The sequence below is a fragment of the Oculina patagonica genome, chromosome 1 (assembly GCF_052425735.1).
Source record: "Oculina patagonica isolate OP01 chromosome 1, crgOcupat, whole genome shotgun sequence".
Lineage (NCBI taxonomy): Eukaryota > Metazoa > Cnidaria > Anthozoa > Scleractinia > Oculinidae > Oculina > Oculina patagonica.
This window is the reverse complement of record NC_135758.1, coordinates 9,054,093-9,071,978: the sequence shown is the minus strand read 5'-3', so window position 1 is coordinate 9,071,978 and position 17,886 is coordinate 9,054,093. Positions and strand designations below refer to the sequence as shown.

The window sequence follows — 17,886 nt, the reverse complement described above, 5'->3', positions numbered from 1 at the left end:
GATTGCGTTTTCGACAAGAAGAAAGATGGTACTTCTCTGCGGGTTGTTTACCAAGGAAACATCTACTTGGGTCATTGCGACAACTGCTGTAAGCGATAGTTCATTACCTTCAATGGCGCCGAGTGCAGCGGTCCACTGCCCATTGACGCAGCCATATGGATCAGAAAAAACGACGAAGACAACCGTAGACCTGGAGCAATAGAAGGTTACTGTGACAACATTCACAAGGGAAAAATCCGTGTTGGTATTAACATTGGGAACTGTCCTGGATATGGGGACTCTAACGGTTCCACAGGCTGGATGACAGCGTCCCGCTTGATAATTGAAGAAGTTCCACAGTCCCAGTAATCAGTTGGTTATCCAAAAGAATAGCGATGACGTCAGCAATGCAGGGACCGATTTAAGGTGCAAAATTGTATACGGAATGCTTGGCGTTTGTTGAATCAACAAGTACACATACACTGGTGAAGGGTTTTTTTTTGTAATCAGAAGCGTTATTGTAATTGATATTCCTCAAGTAAAATCATTGTGCATAGCTCTTGATGTCTTATTGTCTGTGGTTTGCGACTACTCTGAATCGGGAGGTGATCACTCAATGCATGCTGTTATCTGCACGAAAAGGGACATTTGTGTCCAGCTGTTGAGAAAGTCCGCAATCTTAGATTAAAATAGGATAATTAATGCATGTAAAAAATACCATTACACCCCAAATTTATTGAAGAAACGCGAAAACATATCCTTACTACGAAGAATTATCCCTGAAATACTGAATGTGAACTAACCTGCATCGCATATCAGCGACACATTTACGACAGCAATATATAAAACAATGCGTATCAAGAAATGTGTTTCAACTTTGATAACAATAGGCAATGTTATCAAAGCCATTACCAAACCAAAAAAGTCACCGACAAATATATTTAATTTGAACGTAAAAGTATCTGTATTCAAAATTTCCGTTATACATCTCAAAAAAGCCACGCCCCACCCAATCCCATATTTACAATGCAGCTTGCAATAAAGAAAAATCAAGAAAAAATGAAACAACATAAAAAAATACTATATTATTTATAACCTGTCTCATTCATGTCATCATTTTTTCATATTTTTTTATTATTGGATAATTCTTGGTTTTCACGTGACGTCATCAAAATTCTAAAATCCAGAATCGCAAGGCCCCTGAGTTTTCATCCTTCACTGGCTATTAGACGTCCTTAATACATATTTTTTTGAAGGTTTTTAGCTCGATAGCATTCGCCGTCTTTAAGATAGAGCATTTTGAATTTTGGAGTTTCACGCCACACGAGATCAAAGATGGCCGCCAAAAGGCTGTCACGTATACTTAAAAAAATGCTTTATCTTATGATTTTTAACAATCCGAACAGTTGAGATTTTGCGAGAAGTGTTTATCTGAATGTTTACTTGTTCATGATGGTGATCTGACCGCTTTTTGTAGCAGTATTTAATGCCAGATGTTTTTGTTGATTTCCGGCCGCCATGTTGGAGCCCAAGCAGTTAGGCTCCAACATGGCGATTCCATACTGTGCTCTCTAAATTTGCGTGAAACATTTTGACGAATAACTCGAGTACGGAATACCGTACAGCCCTGAGACTTGGACGAGTAGTTTATATTGTACTTTTCTACAACCTGTAATATTCTTGATTTTTTTGACACAATAGTTTTGGATTTATTTTTTCGCAGCGTGACAGTGAAAACCACCCATAAGGGGCAGGTCTATATATAGGCAATTTTGCAAAGAAAATATATTTCTAGGAGACTTCACCTCTGAGCAAATAACTTTCAGAACGGTGGTAAAAACAGGGCGATACCTAGCAGGGGGGTAGAGGGAGCAGTTGACCCCACCAGGAAAACTAAATTTTAACATAGTGTTTAATTTTTTGGGTTATTTCATGTAGCTATATTGGAGTTTGCCCCCCGCAGCGGAGTTTAGCGGACTTTTTCCCCGCAGGAAAAAAAAAAAAAAAAAAAAAAAAAAAACAGGTACGACCCTGATAGCCCTACATTGATGAATTGAAAGATCGAAGGTGTCTTGTTATCCTCTCCGCCATTGTTGTCTATGAATCCACTGTTTTATGGCATCGGGCCTGATAAAACCACGTGCCATTGTTTTGATTTATGCGTTGCTAGGGACGGTACTGGTTTCAAACTCCCGGTTACCTTGAGTTGATAGTATATACAAGACTAAAAGCAAGCTTCAGTTAAATTTTGGCGTCAAAAAACAACGGTAAAACTCGTTACACACTCGATACATGCGACTACCACTCAAAGAAGATACTAACAACGACCTGACGTAAAATAGAAGCGGATAAATGAAGGCTTAGTCCAGCAGCCATCCTAGTTTCGTCACTGAAATATGTTCTTCACCCTCGGTGCGCATTGCCGCTTCAACAGTCTCATCTCCTCGAAGGAAGCTTGTCACACGATCGATCTTTTACGTAGCTTTTCCTTATAAAAAAAAGGCCGGCCAATTAACAAATTGGTGAAAAATTGAAGGAAACAAAGCGAATATTCACCTGCGCCGTGTGAAAAGGGCTAAATGAAGGCATCTTGCAATACATATGACTGCTTTGAAAACCAGTCGTAGAATTTTCGATTGATCAATCATTTGTCTGTAAGCCCTATTTAAAGTCGTAGAAAAAATTAACGATAAAAACTCAACTCAAAGCAACCTCGTTCCCAAGGAATAGGATTGAACTTAAACTTTATTAGCACAGCTACATTGTTTAAGATCCATCCCTAAATTTTAGCATAATTATTGCATATTAAAACAGGGGATTCTGATACAGCCTACAGGATTTTTGTGGTTTTCGTATCTCTTTAATGCATAAACAAGTATTCAAAAAGAAATTTTTGGATTCCGCCACTTTTTCGCTGCAAAATCGAGCTTTAAAGTTCCCGCTTCGGCCACGCCCAAAGAAGTTGACCGCGTGATCGAGGATTGGTGAAGAGTGACGTCATATCAGGAACCGCTCGAAGCGTTTGCATTTGTTTATTTGCTTGACAGCCAGAACATAAGGTTTGTTTTTCCCAAAAATTCTTCGAGTTTGGATGGAATACTCACAAGACAGCGATTTCTTATCTGAAGAAGACGTGACTAGCAGTTCATCTGATTCGAATGAAGAGATCGAGTCCGGAGAACTCGAATCGTTCGCTTGCACTGCAGTAGAAGATAAGAGTAACAAAGAAGAACCCGCTTACTCTCAAGAGATTTAAATTCCTGCGTGGGTTCGTTGTTGGCTGCTGGTCTTGTGGCTTAGTAAGTTTTCGTATGAACGAAGAAGGATAACCGTTAGAAACAAGTACCGACGATAAATGTTTCTTTTCTTGAGAGATAACTGATGGTTTTGTTATGAGGTGTTTGGCTCGGTCATATAGACACTTAACAATACCACGCTTCACTGACTGAGGATGGTGTGAGTCATAGGCTAAGTACTGATCGGTGTGTGTGGGCTTTCTATATACACTGGTAGTAAGAAGGCCGTTTGAGTCCTTTATAACTGACGTGTCGAGAAAGGGAATGCTGTTATCTTTCTCGGTTTCCATGGTAAAACGAATAGTGGGCTGTTTGTGATTGAGATGTTGTAAAAAGCCGTCGACTTGGTCTCGATCTAATATAGTGAAAGTGTCATCTACATATCGCTTCCAGATCTTAGGTTTGTAGATCGCACTTGCTATCGCACGCTCCTCATAATCTTCCATGAAGAGGTTGGCTATAACCGCGGAGACAGGGCTCCCCATAGCGGCTCCGTCCTTTTGTTCGTAAATTGATCCATTGTATTGGAAATACGTGGATCGTAAAACAAAGTTTAAAAGGTCGGCAATTTGTGTAGGTGTTAGGTTTGTGCGGTCGGCAAGACCGGGATCGTTTTCTAGTTTGCGAAGTGCGACTTTTACGGCGTCTTCGATTGGCACGTTCGTAAATAAAGATTCTACGTCAAATGATACCATGATTTCCTTTTCTTGTACTCTTTCACGGTTGATGGTATTCACGAAATGAGTAGAGTTGGTAACTGCATACTCTGATATTTAAGAAGTTGATATGGATTCTATTATGATACTACCAGCCGACAAAATGATACCGTGATAAAAAATGAAGACATTAATCGAAACGGGTCCATATCAACTTCTTAGTAAAGACCCCACGGATCGACTCAGCCGTAAACTCACTGAGCTCTAGAAGCTTCTTAGCTTAAAACGAAGTGGACATCTATCAGAAACTATCTACAACAAGATCAGACCCAAGCACAAACAGCCGCCTAGGATCTACGGTCGGCCAAAGATACACAAACCAAATACACCATTGAGACCTATTGTATCGTGTATAAACACCTTTGCTTATGACTTGTCGGCTCATTTAGCTGACATCCTGTCCCCGTTGACAGGCAAATCAGAGTACGCAGTTACCAACTCTACTCATTTCGTGAATACCATCAACCGTGAAATCATGGTATCATTTGACGTAGAATCTTTATTTACGAACGTGCCAATCGAAGACGCCGTAAAGGCCGCACTTCGCAAACTAGAAAACGATCCCGGTCTTGCCGACCGCACAAACCTAACACCTACACAAATTGCCGACCTTTTAAACTTTGTTTTACGATCCACGTATTTCCAATACAATGAATCAATTTACGAACAAAAGGACGGAGCCGCTAAGGGAAGCCATGTCTCCGCGGTTATAGCCAACATCTTCATGGAAGATTTTGAGGAGCGTGCGATAGCAAGTGTGGTCTACAAACCTAAGATCTGGAAGCGATATGTAGATGACACTTTCACTATATTAGATCGAGACCAAGTCGACGGCTTTTTACAACATTTCAATTACCAACAGCCCTCTATTCGTTTTACCATGGAAACCGAGAAAGATAACAGCATTCCCTTTCTCGACACGTCAGTTATAAGGGACTCAAACGGCCTTCTTACTACCAGTGTATATAGAAAGCCCACACACACCTATCAGTACTTAGCCTAGTATAACTCACACCATCCTCAGTCAGTGAAGCGTGGTATTGTTAAGTGTCTATATGACCGAGCCAAACACCTCATAACAAAACCATCAGTTATCTCTCAAGAAAAGAAACATTTATCGTCGGTACATGTTTCTAACGGTTATCCTTCTTCGTTCATACGAAAACTTACTAAGACCACAAGACCAACAGCCAACAACGAACCCACGCAGGAATTTAAATCGATTGCGGTTTTACCCTATATCAAAGGTGTATCAGAGGTTCTTCGCCGCTGCCTACAAGAACAAGGCGTTCGCACCGTCTTTAAATCTGACACAACTCTTCGGTCTTACTTAGTACGACCGAAAGACGCCCTAGAACCAGGCAAACAAGATGGTGTTGTATACAAAATTCCATGTGAATGCGGCAAAGTATATATAGGGGAAACAGGGAGAGCGATGCAAGACAGGATAAAAGAACACGACAGAGACATAAGGCTTGCTCATACACAAACCGCCGCAGTTTCGGAGCACGCAAACGAAACGGGGCATATTCCTTTATGGAATCAAGTCAAGTTTATCGATCGTGACCCTCGCCGATACACACGCAGGGTCAAAGAGGCTATCCAAATACTGTTAGACTTCATTCTAATAACATCAATAGAGATAGCGGAATTGAAATTCCTGAAGCATGGATACCTACGATCAGAAAGCATAACAGCCGTTCAACTACAAAGCGGATCTCTGAGGGAACATCATCTGTTAGTCGGAATAATAACGAGGATCGAAATGCACCAATCACAGCGAACCAACGTGCATAAATAGCGACGTGTAAACAATCGACCTCATCGCCTGATGAAGACTAGCAGTATTGCAGCCGAAACGTCGCGATCAACATCTCAAAGCGATTCTATCGTGAGAGAAACGAATTTAACGTTCATTACCTATCTTACACCACGATGAACAATATTCACATCTTTAATGACATTATACTCTACATTTTGTTAAATAGTAAGTGCTCAATCAACACTAAAACATAGAAAATAACGGCCATTCGGTACACTGTAAATAAATGATCCCTGTAAATCATCGAAATTGGCCTTCTCCACACTGATTTCTAAAGTAAAAAGTAACAGAACTTTAAAACATCCATTTCGTAGTAAGGTCTCCAAATTGTGATTGCGTGCAAAATTTCAGCCAAATCGGTAAAGTACCATGGTCGCAACTTTTCAGTTGATATTGCTCGATTCTAAAAGAGTATGACTATTGACTCCTTCGGAGAGCTGTAGTTGTAGCTGTCAGAAAGTGACAGACTCTCAGGCGTTTGCGATAAAATCTAGAAGATATTTAAAACATTTCTGAGGTGTGATGTGCATTTAAGTCAAAGACCACAGGTCTAATACATCTGTGCATCTTTGCCGCTTCTTTTATCTCAAACGTATTTCTCTCGTCGAGATGAAAGCAGTTGCAATTTCTTTTGTTTTGTTCCTGTTGCAATGTCTGCTGTTGCCTGCAGACTGTGCTGTGTATGGTAAGAAAAATGTCTCCACGCCTGCTAAGGTAAGGTTTCACTGCTAGTAAGAAAGAGTAAAAATCATTGAAACACTGACCTAATATAAAAGCTTATAGTAATCGCGAGAAATCAATGTTCCAAAGCTCAACATCCAGTAGCATATTTGTTGAATTTTCGGCAATTTTCACTAAACTGCGCTTCAAAAATTGTCGAGGGTTAGGCTTCTTTACCGTCATTCTTATTTTTTTTTCCGGTGGAACAAAAGTATTTACCGAAATGGTAGGTTTTTTTTTTGGAAAATATATCTTGAAATATATCATCTGACCGTACCTAGAATGCTGGCTAAAATTTGGCTTTTCTTAGGTTGTTTTGGGCATAGAAAATAGGTTTTTTTGTACTTGAAAAATACTAATACCTCTTGGCTGGCATGAAAACGTAGCGGCATTAAACCGATGCAAATTGAGCAACGTCAAAGTGAGCAAAACGACCAATATAGTACTGCGCTAATGATAATAGTTTCAGAAATTCATAAAACTAATAGGCTTCGAAATGGTGACAGAAAAACCTTCAGCTTAAACTTCTGCTCAAACAATTTTAAAGGATATTTATATACTGATATATTTTTTTTTTCAGAAACTGCGGAGATCGTTTGAATTCAAAGGGTAGTTGAACAACGTGGCGAAATTTCCGCGGAACGAAACCATAAAGAGGATGTCGGAAATAGTTTAGGAAATTTCTAAAACAATTTTACTTCAGAGTGTACATGTAGATGAAAGACTTTGGTTAATTATTCAGAAATGACAGAAAACATTTCAGGGAGTGAAAAAAACGACTTTCGACATTTCACAGACGGTCTTTTACCCAAACAACTGAGGTCACACGACCCAAAATCAAAAGCCCTCTGGGCTTAGTGTCTCGTGTCACTTTTTAGAGTTTATAAAAAAAAAAAAAGAGATCGCTTTTCACGTCAATTTATTGCTTGTAAAGTTGATCAGTTATATAACTCCAATAACAGCAGAAAAAGATGACAGACATTGCACTGTATTGCACTTTGGTTCACTAAGCATACATTCTACTGTATACTTATACTATGACTTCCATGTGCTTTCTTCACGCTATATGAGATATCGCTTTGGGTGTTTATTCGTGAACGCTTAGCCTGTTAAGTGATAATGACATGTGAGTGGTGATGATTTTGTTAATTCTTATAACCTCTTCTCCTGATTTAGTATTGATCGGTGAGGAGAAATTTGGTTTTGGTCACTCTTGAGCCGGTCTTAATGTTTTTGTAACGCCAAAGCTACAACGCAGGGGCTGATGAACGTGTAAATTACAGTCATTTTCTTCGCTATTTAAATCTACTGAATGCAATATTCTGCTAGGTTCTGCTTAATAGAAAACATTCGATCTTGCTTGACATGTGATTCCGCGTGAACGTACGCAATAAACTATGTAGTAGTGTTTAACTCGCACAAATCTCGCTTTTAAAGAGAGACTTTAACTTCTACACAGAGCTTACTATGCTGTACCATAACTGGTCATAACTTTAAAATGGTTGGGTATTCAATCGACTAACGATTCAAACGATTCAAACCTTTTGTTCAAACGACATGCATATATGTGTTATGTGTGCAAGATTAACTTTGACATTCAATCCCGACCAACTAATTGCTTAGATTACAATCCCTCTTTAACCCCGATACAATCTGTTGCCGCGGCTAAATTTAAAAAAAGTTGTCTACACAAAGATAAGAACAATGCTTACCGATCGAACAACTGATATTTACATCGTCCTCTCTTTCAGCAACATTTTTACCATATCAGCTATATTCCACGACTGTAATCTCTATAAATACAGTTGTTACAGTAAATATCCTGTTGAAACATCCACCATTTTCCTACGCTTGGTAAACAGAAATGATTTTCAACTACTTTCCAAAACTCTCAAGATAAAATAATAGATATCAAATGAAAGCACGCTATTCTTTAAATTGGCAACGTGAAGCTGTTATTCTGATACATCTCACAATTGCACAAATTAAAACTTTACAAGCGACCACAAGACAAGACACTCCAAAGAGATTTTAGATCTTCATGTTAAAAACTGCTTTTCTCGCTCAATTTAAGTTGCGGTATACTAGCGTTATATGCACAACAACGACAACGAAAAATTTACAGGCAGGTCCGTCTAATGACATCTTGTTGATTATTAGACACTTCTGCTTTTCAGATCCGTTCTAAAACTCATCAATATAATTTCTCTCTTTCGGTTAGTACATTGTATTATGTGTTTGTAATAACCTGGTGTATTTCATTCTTCTTCTACGCGTTTTCTGCTTGAGTTACAATTAATTTCATTGATTTTCAGTACAATCTTGTCGGCAAAGGTTAGAATGTTATTTTAAGAACGTAAAACTTGTCTGTATTTTTCTTGATAACTGCTGGCTGCAGCTCAAATATATCCAAAATTGAAAAGCGTACAGCTAATTTAAAGAAAAAAATGCGTCACATCTACGTGTATTCCTCTTAAGAGCTTCATTCATGCACTGAAAAGGCTGTTGTTGTCGTCTATAAAAGTTGTGTCCATTGTAGCGTGGAATTCACAGCAGGATATATGAAGCTACATGTAGTGCCTCTTGACTCAGGTCAATCTTCGGGTCAAAAAAATAAAAAAGCAATGTATGTTTTGCGCTTTAGATTGACATTTCTGCTCTTCAATCCTAAGAAAACTCATCAAATATAATTTCCCTATTTCGGTCATACATTGAGTTCTACCTTTACCTCAGAGCCGAGTGTAAACGAGGCTTTGCAAATCGAAAGTGTAAATGTTTCTCTCGATGAATCAGAACCGCCTGAAAAAAGAAAGGCAAAAAAGTACGACTGCAGACTGGCAGAGTTCTTTTATTGAAATGTGGGAAAAACGCTAGATTTGAACAAACAAACGCCACAGTTGACATTTTTAAAGATTTGACATCAAAATAATTGTCTTTATCTAATCGTTTATCTTCTGTTATTAAATTGTTGTTATTCATGCCACAAAGGTCACCCCTTTCAATACAAAGTTGTGCAAAAGTCACGTAGCAATCATAGTCTTTTTTAGGATGCTCGTTTTTTGTTCAACCTTTTTCAACGCAATTCTCCAACGAACTTTCAACATGCCAAATGCTCGTTCCACTACAGATCGTAGCGCACCGAACTTTAGGTTTTAAACTTTCGCTGCTCCTGAGTCAGGCGTCCTCTGTCCGGGTAGGGTTTCACTAGCCAGTTCGTTAGCGGATAGGCACTGTTGCCAGCTAAAAGGGGCCTTATTTCTGTTCCATTTTTATTGCCTGTTAGACCACTTAAATTTTGCTCGTTTGCTGCAAGTTCAGAAAAAAAACGTCATCTCTTTTTTATAGCGTGCCTGTATTTTTACATAATAAGCCCTTTACAATAAATACTCCTAACTTACTGTTTGATAAACCAGCGCTTTAGTTGCGACCTTTGTAAAGAAACAATTATTCTTTGATTACATTTGTTTTGTGATCGGATGCCGCCGGAATTTCATAACATGGCGGGAAAATTCCGCGGCCTCACAAAGCAAATGTTGACATGGCGGGAAAAATATTGACATGGCGGGAAAAATATTGACATGGCGGGAAAATATCCTCCTGTACAATTATCTCGTTTCGTCATGACAACGTCGTCATGACGACACGAGACAAAAACTGAAGCAAAGGCTGCGAGGGAAAAAAACGTGCGTGGTCAACACTTTGCTTGTTGGAATAAAACTTTGTAGAGCATTTTTTTTAAAGAACCCTGCATAAGCAGTAAATTCAGAAGAAAGGGTTTTTATAACTTCAATATCGCGATGCGTGTTGTTAAGCACGGAGCGAACTATATAGGCTAACTGAGGCGTGCAACATGTCAGGCCCCAATTCCACTGAAAGACATGATTGGTTGGGATTTGAAAAAATGATTGGGTCAAGTATACAGCTATTTCAATTAACGTTGTCGGGTCAAAGCTTAACCCTATTCAGACCGGAATAGGAATGGAATTATTTTTACATTTTTACTGGTTTAAAGCACATTTTTATTCATTTTGAGTACTTTGCAGTGATTTTGGGTGGTTTTTTCGCATTTTGGAAAAATTTTGAAATCCAAGATGGCGGATCCAAGATGGCGGCTGTTTTGACATCATGATGTAATTGTCACGTGATGTGACGTCACTATCCCACGTGACGTATACCAAAAGAAAGAGTTTCGGACGTACAATACATCCTATAAGTTTCATGGTGATTGGTTAAATATTCTGGAAGTTACATAGGGGGGGGCTTCCGAAGCCCCCCCCCCGGTCTGAGAAGGTCCAAAAAAGCCCGGTCTGAATAGGGTTAAAACTAAAAGGCAAGACCGTATGGCGTTCTGGGTATTCACTACAAATTTGCATATAAGCTTCATTAAATGTACAAATCCGTATTTCGCACGTGAAGAATTCACGAGTTTGTTTTTCCTCTTAGGAGGCCTTTTTGTAGCTTTGCAACTTTCACTCTCACTTGGCTCTGAGTTTGAAAATTCTTTTTAAATTCAATGTGGTTAAAAGTACCTTGTTTCACTTGTCTGAAAAGAAAGAAAACGGGCAAATCCGCGTTTGTCATGTCACTATATATTTTAGTATTCAACACGTGCAGTTGCTCTCTTCTTCTACCCATACTGCCTTTTTGCAATATACATTACACATTAAACTACATCACTTAAAACCGCGAAAAAGGGTTTATTTCATTAATTGTTATATTATATAAATTAAAAAGAAATTTGTTATCTTTTCATTACAATTCAATACTAAATCAAATATTTTTAACATAGTTAATATTTCACACTTTCAGAAAAACACACACATATGCACACACACACACTTCATCACAACGCACAACAAATAGTACAGTCGAAGCTCTCTTAACGGACACTCTCGTAAGCGGACAGCTCTACTTACGGCCGCCTGGTTTGAAACCCCGTTTTTAACTCCCATACAAACTCTGTATTTTTACATTCTCGTAAACGGACATTCCCGTAAGCGGCCGCGGACACTCTCAGAGATAACGAGTTAGACTTTTTCTTTGTTTTTGAGCTCCCGTAAGCGGACACCCCAAAGAAAATCCTATTAAAAACCTCTGTATCTTGTTCTTACCAATCAACTTTACATGCCGTTCGTCACAATGATTTTACAGTAATTACAGTAACATATTTTAGTGTTTGTTTGTCGTCATCCACGTCCGGTTACATTTCGAAACACCACTTACACTTACGGCAAGCTCCTGTAAGCGGCCATTTATCCTTTACACCTCTTGTGGCCGCTTACGAGAACCATACGAGAACCATTCTCGTAAGCGGCCAGCTCCAGTTTGCGGACCCTTTTTTCGCGTCCCGAGGGTGTCCGCTTACGAGAGCTTCGACTGTAGTAGTACTTAAATGCGCGAATTATAATTTACAATTTGTCAGACAAAGATTGTTTCCCAAACATCGTTAACCCTGAACCGTTTTGTTTGAATCCTTGGCTCAAAAAATACTAAACACTAGAGACATTTTCGGCATTATCTGTTTCATGCCGTAGCAGTGTTTATGCGTGGTCAACACGAACTTTCAATGTATAAATTTATGTTAAATTCACTAAGCTTGTATGGAAATATTACTGGTATTATACTGTATATTGCATTGGAGGGTATTTATTCCACATAAATGAACATGAATCGCATCTAAAAAGAAAACGTTTGCGGAGCTCTTCTGTGTCAAGACCGTTACTCTGACACGACTGTTTCAAATTGAATCCAACAAAATGCTGGAGAGGGCCTTTTTATAGGCTCGCTCCAGAAAAAATAAGTTGGCTTTACACTAGAATCTTAGTCAGTTTCAAGTTGTCTGCCTCTGATTCTTAGTTCGAAGCTGATTTAAAGCAAAATACACGTACCTCTGCTACGTTGATCAGTTGAGACAAACTGGACCTTTTTGAGGAATGAATGAATAAGGTAAACTTGGACGCCATTTTTTTTTGTCCGCGAATAAAATCAACTTAATCTAATCATAAAATGTGTTGGTAAACTATAGTGCCATGTTAGATGTATCCATCAGACGTTTTGTTTACTAAAAGAAAAAATGTTTTCCACACCGTTTTAAGATAAAAAAATTGATGATTAAAACTAGCGAAAAGAAAACCCTGCCAAGCTGAGCACTGGTACACATTCTCTTTTTTCCCTGCATCTTTCATTGGCGTCTGGTTATATTACGATTTACTCATTGCATGTTGGTATCCTTTGCTTACCCTTTTTTATTAACCATTCCATAGATTCCCAACACGTGTCTGCCAGGACCACCCGGCCTTCCTGGCCGTAATGGTATTAATGGACGTAACGGGTTACAAGGGCGTAATGGTGTGAATGGACACAACGGGTCACCAGGCCCTTACGGTCCCGCTGGTGCCAAAGGTGAGAAGGGCGTGGCAGGCAGTCCTGGGTCACTTGGTGTTAAAGGAGACGCCGGGCAAAATGGTACAGACGCTGAGCACAGAAACTGGAAACAGTGTGCGTGGAAAGAAAATAATGGTCTTGACATTGGTCTTATCAAGGTTGGTTGAATGTTAAGGAAGAAAAGTTAACTTTAATACACAAAACTATGTCGATTCGACCTTTGCTTTAATTTCTTTTTTTGTAAATATATTGAAGGGTAACATTTTTAAATGTAAATGAGCTGAAACATAGCATCATTTAATATTTTCAATGCAACGGTCGGAACAAAAACGTTGAGTTTATGAGCTACGTTTGATTCAATTAAATTCAAGGATTTAGAATCGTTTTTGCCTCTGTATCGGCTCATGTAATGAAGTTAATTATTTTCGGTAGGATTGCGTTTTCAACAAGAAGAAAGATGATACGTTTCTCCGTGTGGTTTACCAAGGTAATATCCTAGTTGGTAACTGTGGTGGCTGCTGTAAGCGATGGTTCATTTCCTTTAATGGCGCTGAGTGCAGCGGTCCATTGCCTATTGATGCAACCATATGGATCGCAAATGCAGGCGAAAACAACCACAGACCCGGGGCAATAGAAGGTTACTGTAACAACATTCACAAGGGCAAAATCCGTGTTGGTATCAACATTGGAAACTGTCCTGGATATGGAGACGCTAACGGTTATACAGGCTGGACATCTGTGTCCCGCCTGATGATCGAAGAAGTTCCACGGTCCCAGTAATCAGTTGGTTGTTCATACGAACAACGCTGACGTCAGCAGTGCATTAGAGACTGATTAAAGGTTCAAAATTGTATACGGAATACTTGACGTTTGTTAAAGTAACAGGTACTTCATAAATAGGTGAAGGGTTTTAATATTTTGTAATCAGAAACGATATGGTTCTGATTTTCCTCAATAAAATTACTATGCATTGCTTATTCGAGATTCGTGTGACCTCCTTCGTGTTTTGCACAATGATTGTCTATAGAAAACAACTAGCACGAAACTACGTCTCCATGAGGAGTTAACATGACAATATTTCACTGTGTTGTTTGATGTGCATCAAAAAATAGTTTTATATAATACGTTTGCAACCAGGAGTGCTTGACCTAAGGAGGCTCACAACAGTTTCCAACACTTTCCAGCTCTCATATCAAACATTTATCAGTTACTGATACACAAATAGTGTCAAACAAATGTCCAATAAATTTCCAAAAATGCCTTCTTCATTGACAACCTGACAATTATCGAAACTAAAAGTTTATGGAGCCCTCCATTTCAAACACGCAGTACAGCCACACAGAATACCATTTAAGCAATAGACCGCACTTTCTAGGGCTTTACTGGCGTAATAAAACCACGCGGGATTATGGGAGAACACGAGAAAAGCTTGTAAATCTCGAGCCGCAGGCGAGTGATTTACAAGCTTTTCGAGTGTTCTCCCAACATCCCAAGTGGTTTTAATTTATTACGCCAGTAAAGCCCTAGAAAGTGCGGTTTATTGCTTTTATGAAAATACTATAGAAAACTTTCGTCAAAGACATATGAATCTATTTTATTTTTCGTGATCAAATTTCTTATTCTCAACAAGTTCATCGGTTGATGCGGTAAACCAAACACAGCGGCTGAAAGAATAAAACACAGGTTCAGCTCCGCACACAAAATTCACGGATCGACGAGCAAAAACGTTCAAAAAAGTTGTCTTAAAGCTATAAAAGTTATAAGAAAGGAAAAGAAAAATGCAAACTGACATAGTACGAAATTTATTCAACGATTTTAAAGTTCTTTGACGTGGAAAACTAGCAAATTGTGGCCGGAGTCCTTCATCGCGAAAGTGAGACACTGCACGAAAACTTTGCATGCAAGTTTACAAACTTCGCAGACTGACGAAGGTATTGAGAATAAAGGTTAGTTCCACAAACTCTGCTTTAGAAATTTTTTATGATTTCATTTATTCCGTATTCTTTCGTTTTCGCAGAATAACAGACTTGGCAGAAAGCACTGAAAGCATATAAAACTAAAATTATCATTCAAGCGCGAGGACTCAGCGTAAGTTTCTGCCATCAAAATAATAACAAATTTGATGCAGTTTTAATTCCTTTCAAATAACATTTCCGAGTAAATGTTGGATGGAACGATATCTATGTTTTTAATATTTTTCCAGTCCGATGAAAGCCGACCTGTTTATTGTGTTCCTCAGTTCTCATTTGTTTGTTTCTGCGTTTTCGTTTTTTTCTCTAGTTACTTTGCTCCAACTGTGGTGAGTGGGAAAGTTTATTTTTGTGATCCACCCTCAGTAAATTTTCACAATGAGAACCATATCCTCCGTTTTAACAATCAGATAGACCAAAAGAAGATATTAAGCTAACGTTAATTCTTCGTCCTTATGCGTAATCGAGCGTAGTGCGACCATGTCATGTCGAGACGGAAGCGGGACTTTACCGGTACAATAGTACATAGGTTTTTTGAACAATTTGACCAATCAGAGCGCGCGTAGTATCTGAGTTATTTTATAATTTGAAATGAAACCATCTAACGTTCGATAGAAACCTCAATATCACTGCAAATTTACATTTCGGGCCCAATTTTGGCGATTTATAAAAGCCATTTTTAGCAAAAACTGATTTTCAGAGGCCTGGGCTCAAGCCAAAATTTCTCTATTATGGGTCAGGAGGGTAGGGGACATACAACTCTTCTCTTTTGACTTTGGCTACCCCGGTAAAAACCACAAAGCCATTGCGTTATGCCGCGGTTTTAAAAATTTTCCAAAATTTCTGTCTTGATACCTCAATATATCATTTTAAAGAAGCTGAATTTAATTCCCATAAAGCACTCAATCCTTTTTGGAAATCATCTATTGTTTACCAACTAAATACCAGAAAGAGAAAGCTGCTCGAAGAGGAGCATCGTGTTCAAGAAGGACAACAAGAACTAACAACAAGGGAGCTCTCCTTCAATGAACGGGAAGATCAACTTCCAAAGTCCGAAGAAGAGAATCGTAACCAGTTAAGAGAGAAAGGTAAGGATATTCTCCTTTTTCACGATCCCACAATGCTTCGCGCCTCGGGGGGTAAGGCTGAGACAGGAAAACCAACATGGTGGCCGTAGAGGAGGAATTGCGTCTCAAAACAAACTTGAAATCGTTCAAAGACGTGTCGAAATTAGGGAAGGACAAGTTAAATCAAATATGTAAGAGCTTAGGTGTTGACATAGAGAAAAGCTTTGGGAAAAAAGCCCTTGTCAATGTTGTTTGCAATGCACTTGGCATCTCAACATCAAGTACCGAGCATGACTCGAATGATGAGGTGAAGGCTGATATCTCTTCGAATACACCTTTGATCGCTGAACTGCAGAAGCTTAAAGAGTGGAAGAAAAGCTTGCTATCTATCCCGCAGCTAATGGATGAGGCACTTGTAAAGGAATTTTTGCTTGGTGTTGGATACAGCCAAACAGATGTGAGAAAGTACAAGACCCTTCGAGCTTGGCAACACAAACAAGGAATTCACTCAGTAAAGTAAGCAGTAAGCATAATGGACAGCTGATGTGTTTGTTTTCACGTGTGCCTGTTTCAACTGTCAAGGGTTTTTTCTTAATTTCTGAAACGCAAGCTTACGTTTCTGTTTCACTTTAGAGTTTGATTTAATTTATTTAAGGTATTTGTAAATCTAGCTACAATTTTTTTTTATTTAGGGCTTAAAATTGTCAAATTTTGATCTGATATTTCAGGGTTTGTTCTTTACCAAAATATCCAGCCTTGTGAGCTTTAAGAGGATGCTGTAATCCTTCTTTTTCCACGGATCCCGAGGAAACAAAGGTTATCCATATAGTGTTAAAGAATGATACAAGCAAGCCAGTATATGCATACTGCACTTGCACTGTTGGGTAAGTTACACAAGTAATTTTAGTATTTGGAAAACAAGTTTGTGTCCTTTTGGAAGTTCTTTCTACTAAATATTCAGAAAGTATAGCAGACTCCACTCAGTCCGTTTTGTTATCTCAAGATTCCATTGTTACAAGCTTCTACTGTATACTATTTACATTAAGGCTTACATTAAATTAATATTCTGGGTATTTATTCAGTCACTAGTGCAGTCTCTGATGCAGCATGTTATATTTTTGTTCAGTCTTTGACACCTGACCAGTTGGCTTTCTCAAGCCATTTGTTTCATTTGGGTGTTTGGTAAAATTTCCATATTACTCCCACAGGTTGCGAGGTGACTGCAGTCACGTTGATGCGCTACTATTTGTACTTTGTGACATTGTTTCTGAGGGTAAAACAACCATACCACCAGATCCAACCTGCACCGAATTGCTGCTGGACAAATCCTAAAGGTTAACAAAACTTGGCTGTCATGTCACCTTTATTTCATCTGCAAGTGCTTTATGCTGCCCATAATTTTTGAATTATATTGAACTTAAATACAAATTTCTACTTCTTAGGTACCTGTGTTGACCCAGTAACCATTGAACAAGTCCATTTTTACAAATCACGATTTGGTGAGCAGACTCCAACAAAGAAGTTTAGAGCAACACCATCAGTGTCAGAAGAGTTTTTTGGAGTTGCTAGTAATAAAGAGGCTGTCGAAGTAAGCAAGCAACACTTGAAAATGGCAGTACTTGCAGCCAACTGTGACAAACCTATGCCACCTGTGTACTACCTGCTCAAAAACAGTTACTCTGAACCTGAATTTAAGTTCACTGAAACCTGTGAGCTGCCAAGTCAGCTCATGGAGAATGATCCACGACTACTCCCGAGTTATGTTACTGACATTGAAGCCACCCCTCCTGTGGCAATATCCTCTGAAAATGATTCTTTACCACAGTGTGAATCTTCCAGTGAAATTGGCCTCCCCTTGGCACCTGTGACACCATCCTGTGAAAATGGCACATTTAATGAGGAAAACATGTTTCAACCCCCCATTATCTATCC

The 17,886-nt window shown here is 38.9% G+C and overlaps 2 protein-coding genes across 5 annotated transcripts in view; both read left to right on the top strand.

The window, feature by feature from the left end:
- Positions 1-17,886, top strand: part of LOC144654865 (collagen triple helix repeat-containing protein 1-like) — a 112,605-nt gene that overhangs the window by 2,180 nt on the left and 92,539 nt on the right. Inside the window, exons 1-3 of one of the 4 annotated variants that reach the window (XM_078515109.1) lie at positions 6,394-6,527; positions 12,797-13,075; positions 13,350-13,704. In XM_078515109.1, the coding sequence (XP_078371235.1) occupies positions 6,423-6,527; positions 12,797-13,075; positions 13,350-13,697 (732 nt within the window). In that variant the 5' untranslated portion in view covers positions 6,394-6,422 and the 3' untranslated portion in view covers positions 13,698-13,704. Of the gene's footprint in view, positions 508-6,393; positions 6,528-12,796; positions 13,076-13,349; positions 13,806-17,886 lie in introns of those variants that run through there. The other 3 variants (XM_078515103.1, XM_078515116.1, XM_078515125.1) reach the window with 3 other exon arrangements.
- Positions 16,052-17,269, top strand: LOC144636456 (uncharacterized). Its single transcript, XM_078495671.1, has 3 exons — positions 16,052-16,470; positions 16,683-16,838; positions 17,163-17,269. The coding sequence occupies exons 1-2, from the start codon at positions 16,052-16,054 to the stop codon at positions 16,714-16,716; spliced, it is 453 nt and encodes a 150-aa protein (XP_078351797.1). The 3' UTR covers positions 16,717-16,838; positions 17,163-17,269.

Bases quoted from the DNA above. Each gene is read 5' to 3' on its own strand.
- LOC144636456 (XM_078495671.1), top strand. From the start codon at position 16,052: ATGGTGGCCGTAGAGGAGGAATTGCGTCTCAAAACAAACTTGAAATCG. The intron at 16,471-16,682 runs GTAAGCAGTAAG...CTGATATTTCAG, and splicing joins CAAGGAATTCACTCAGTAAA to GGTTTGTTCTTTACCAAAAT.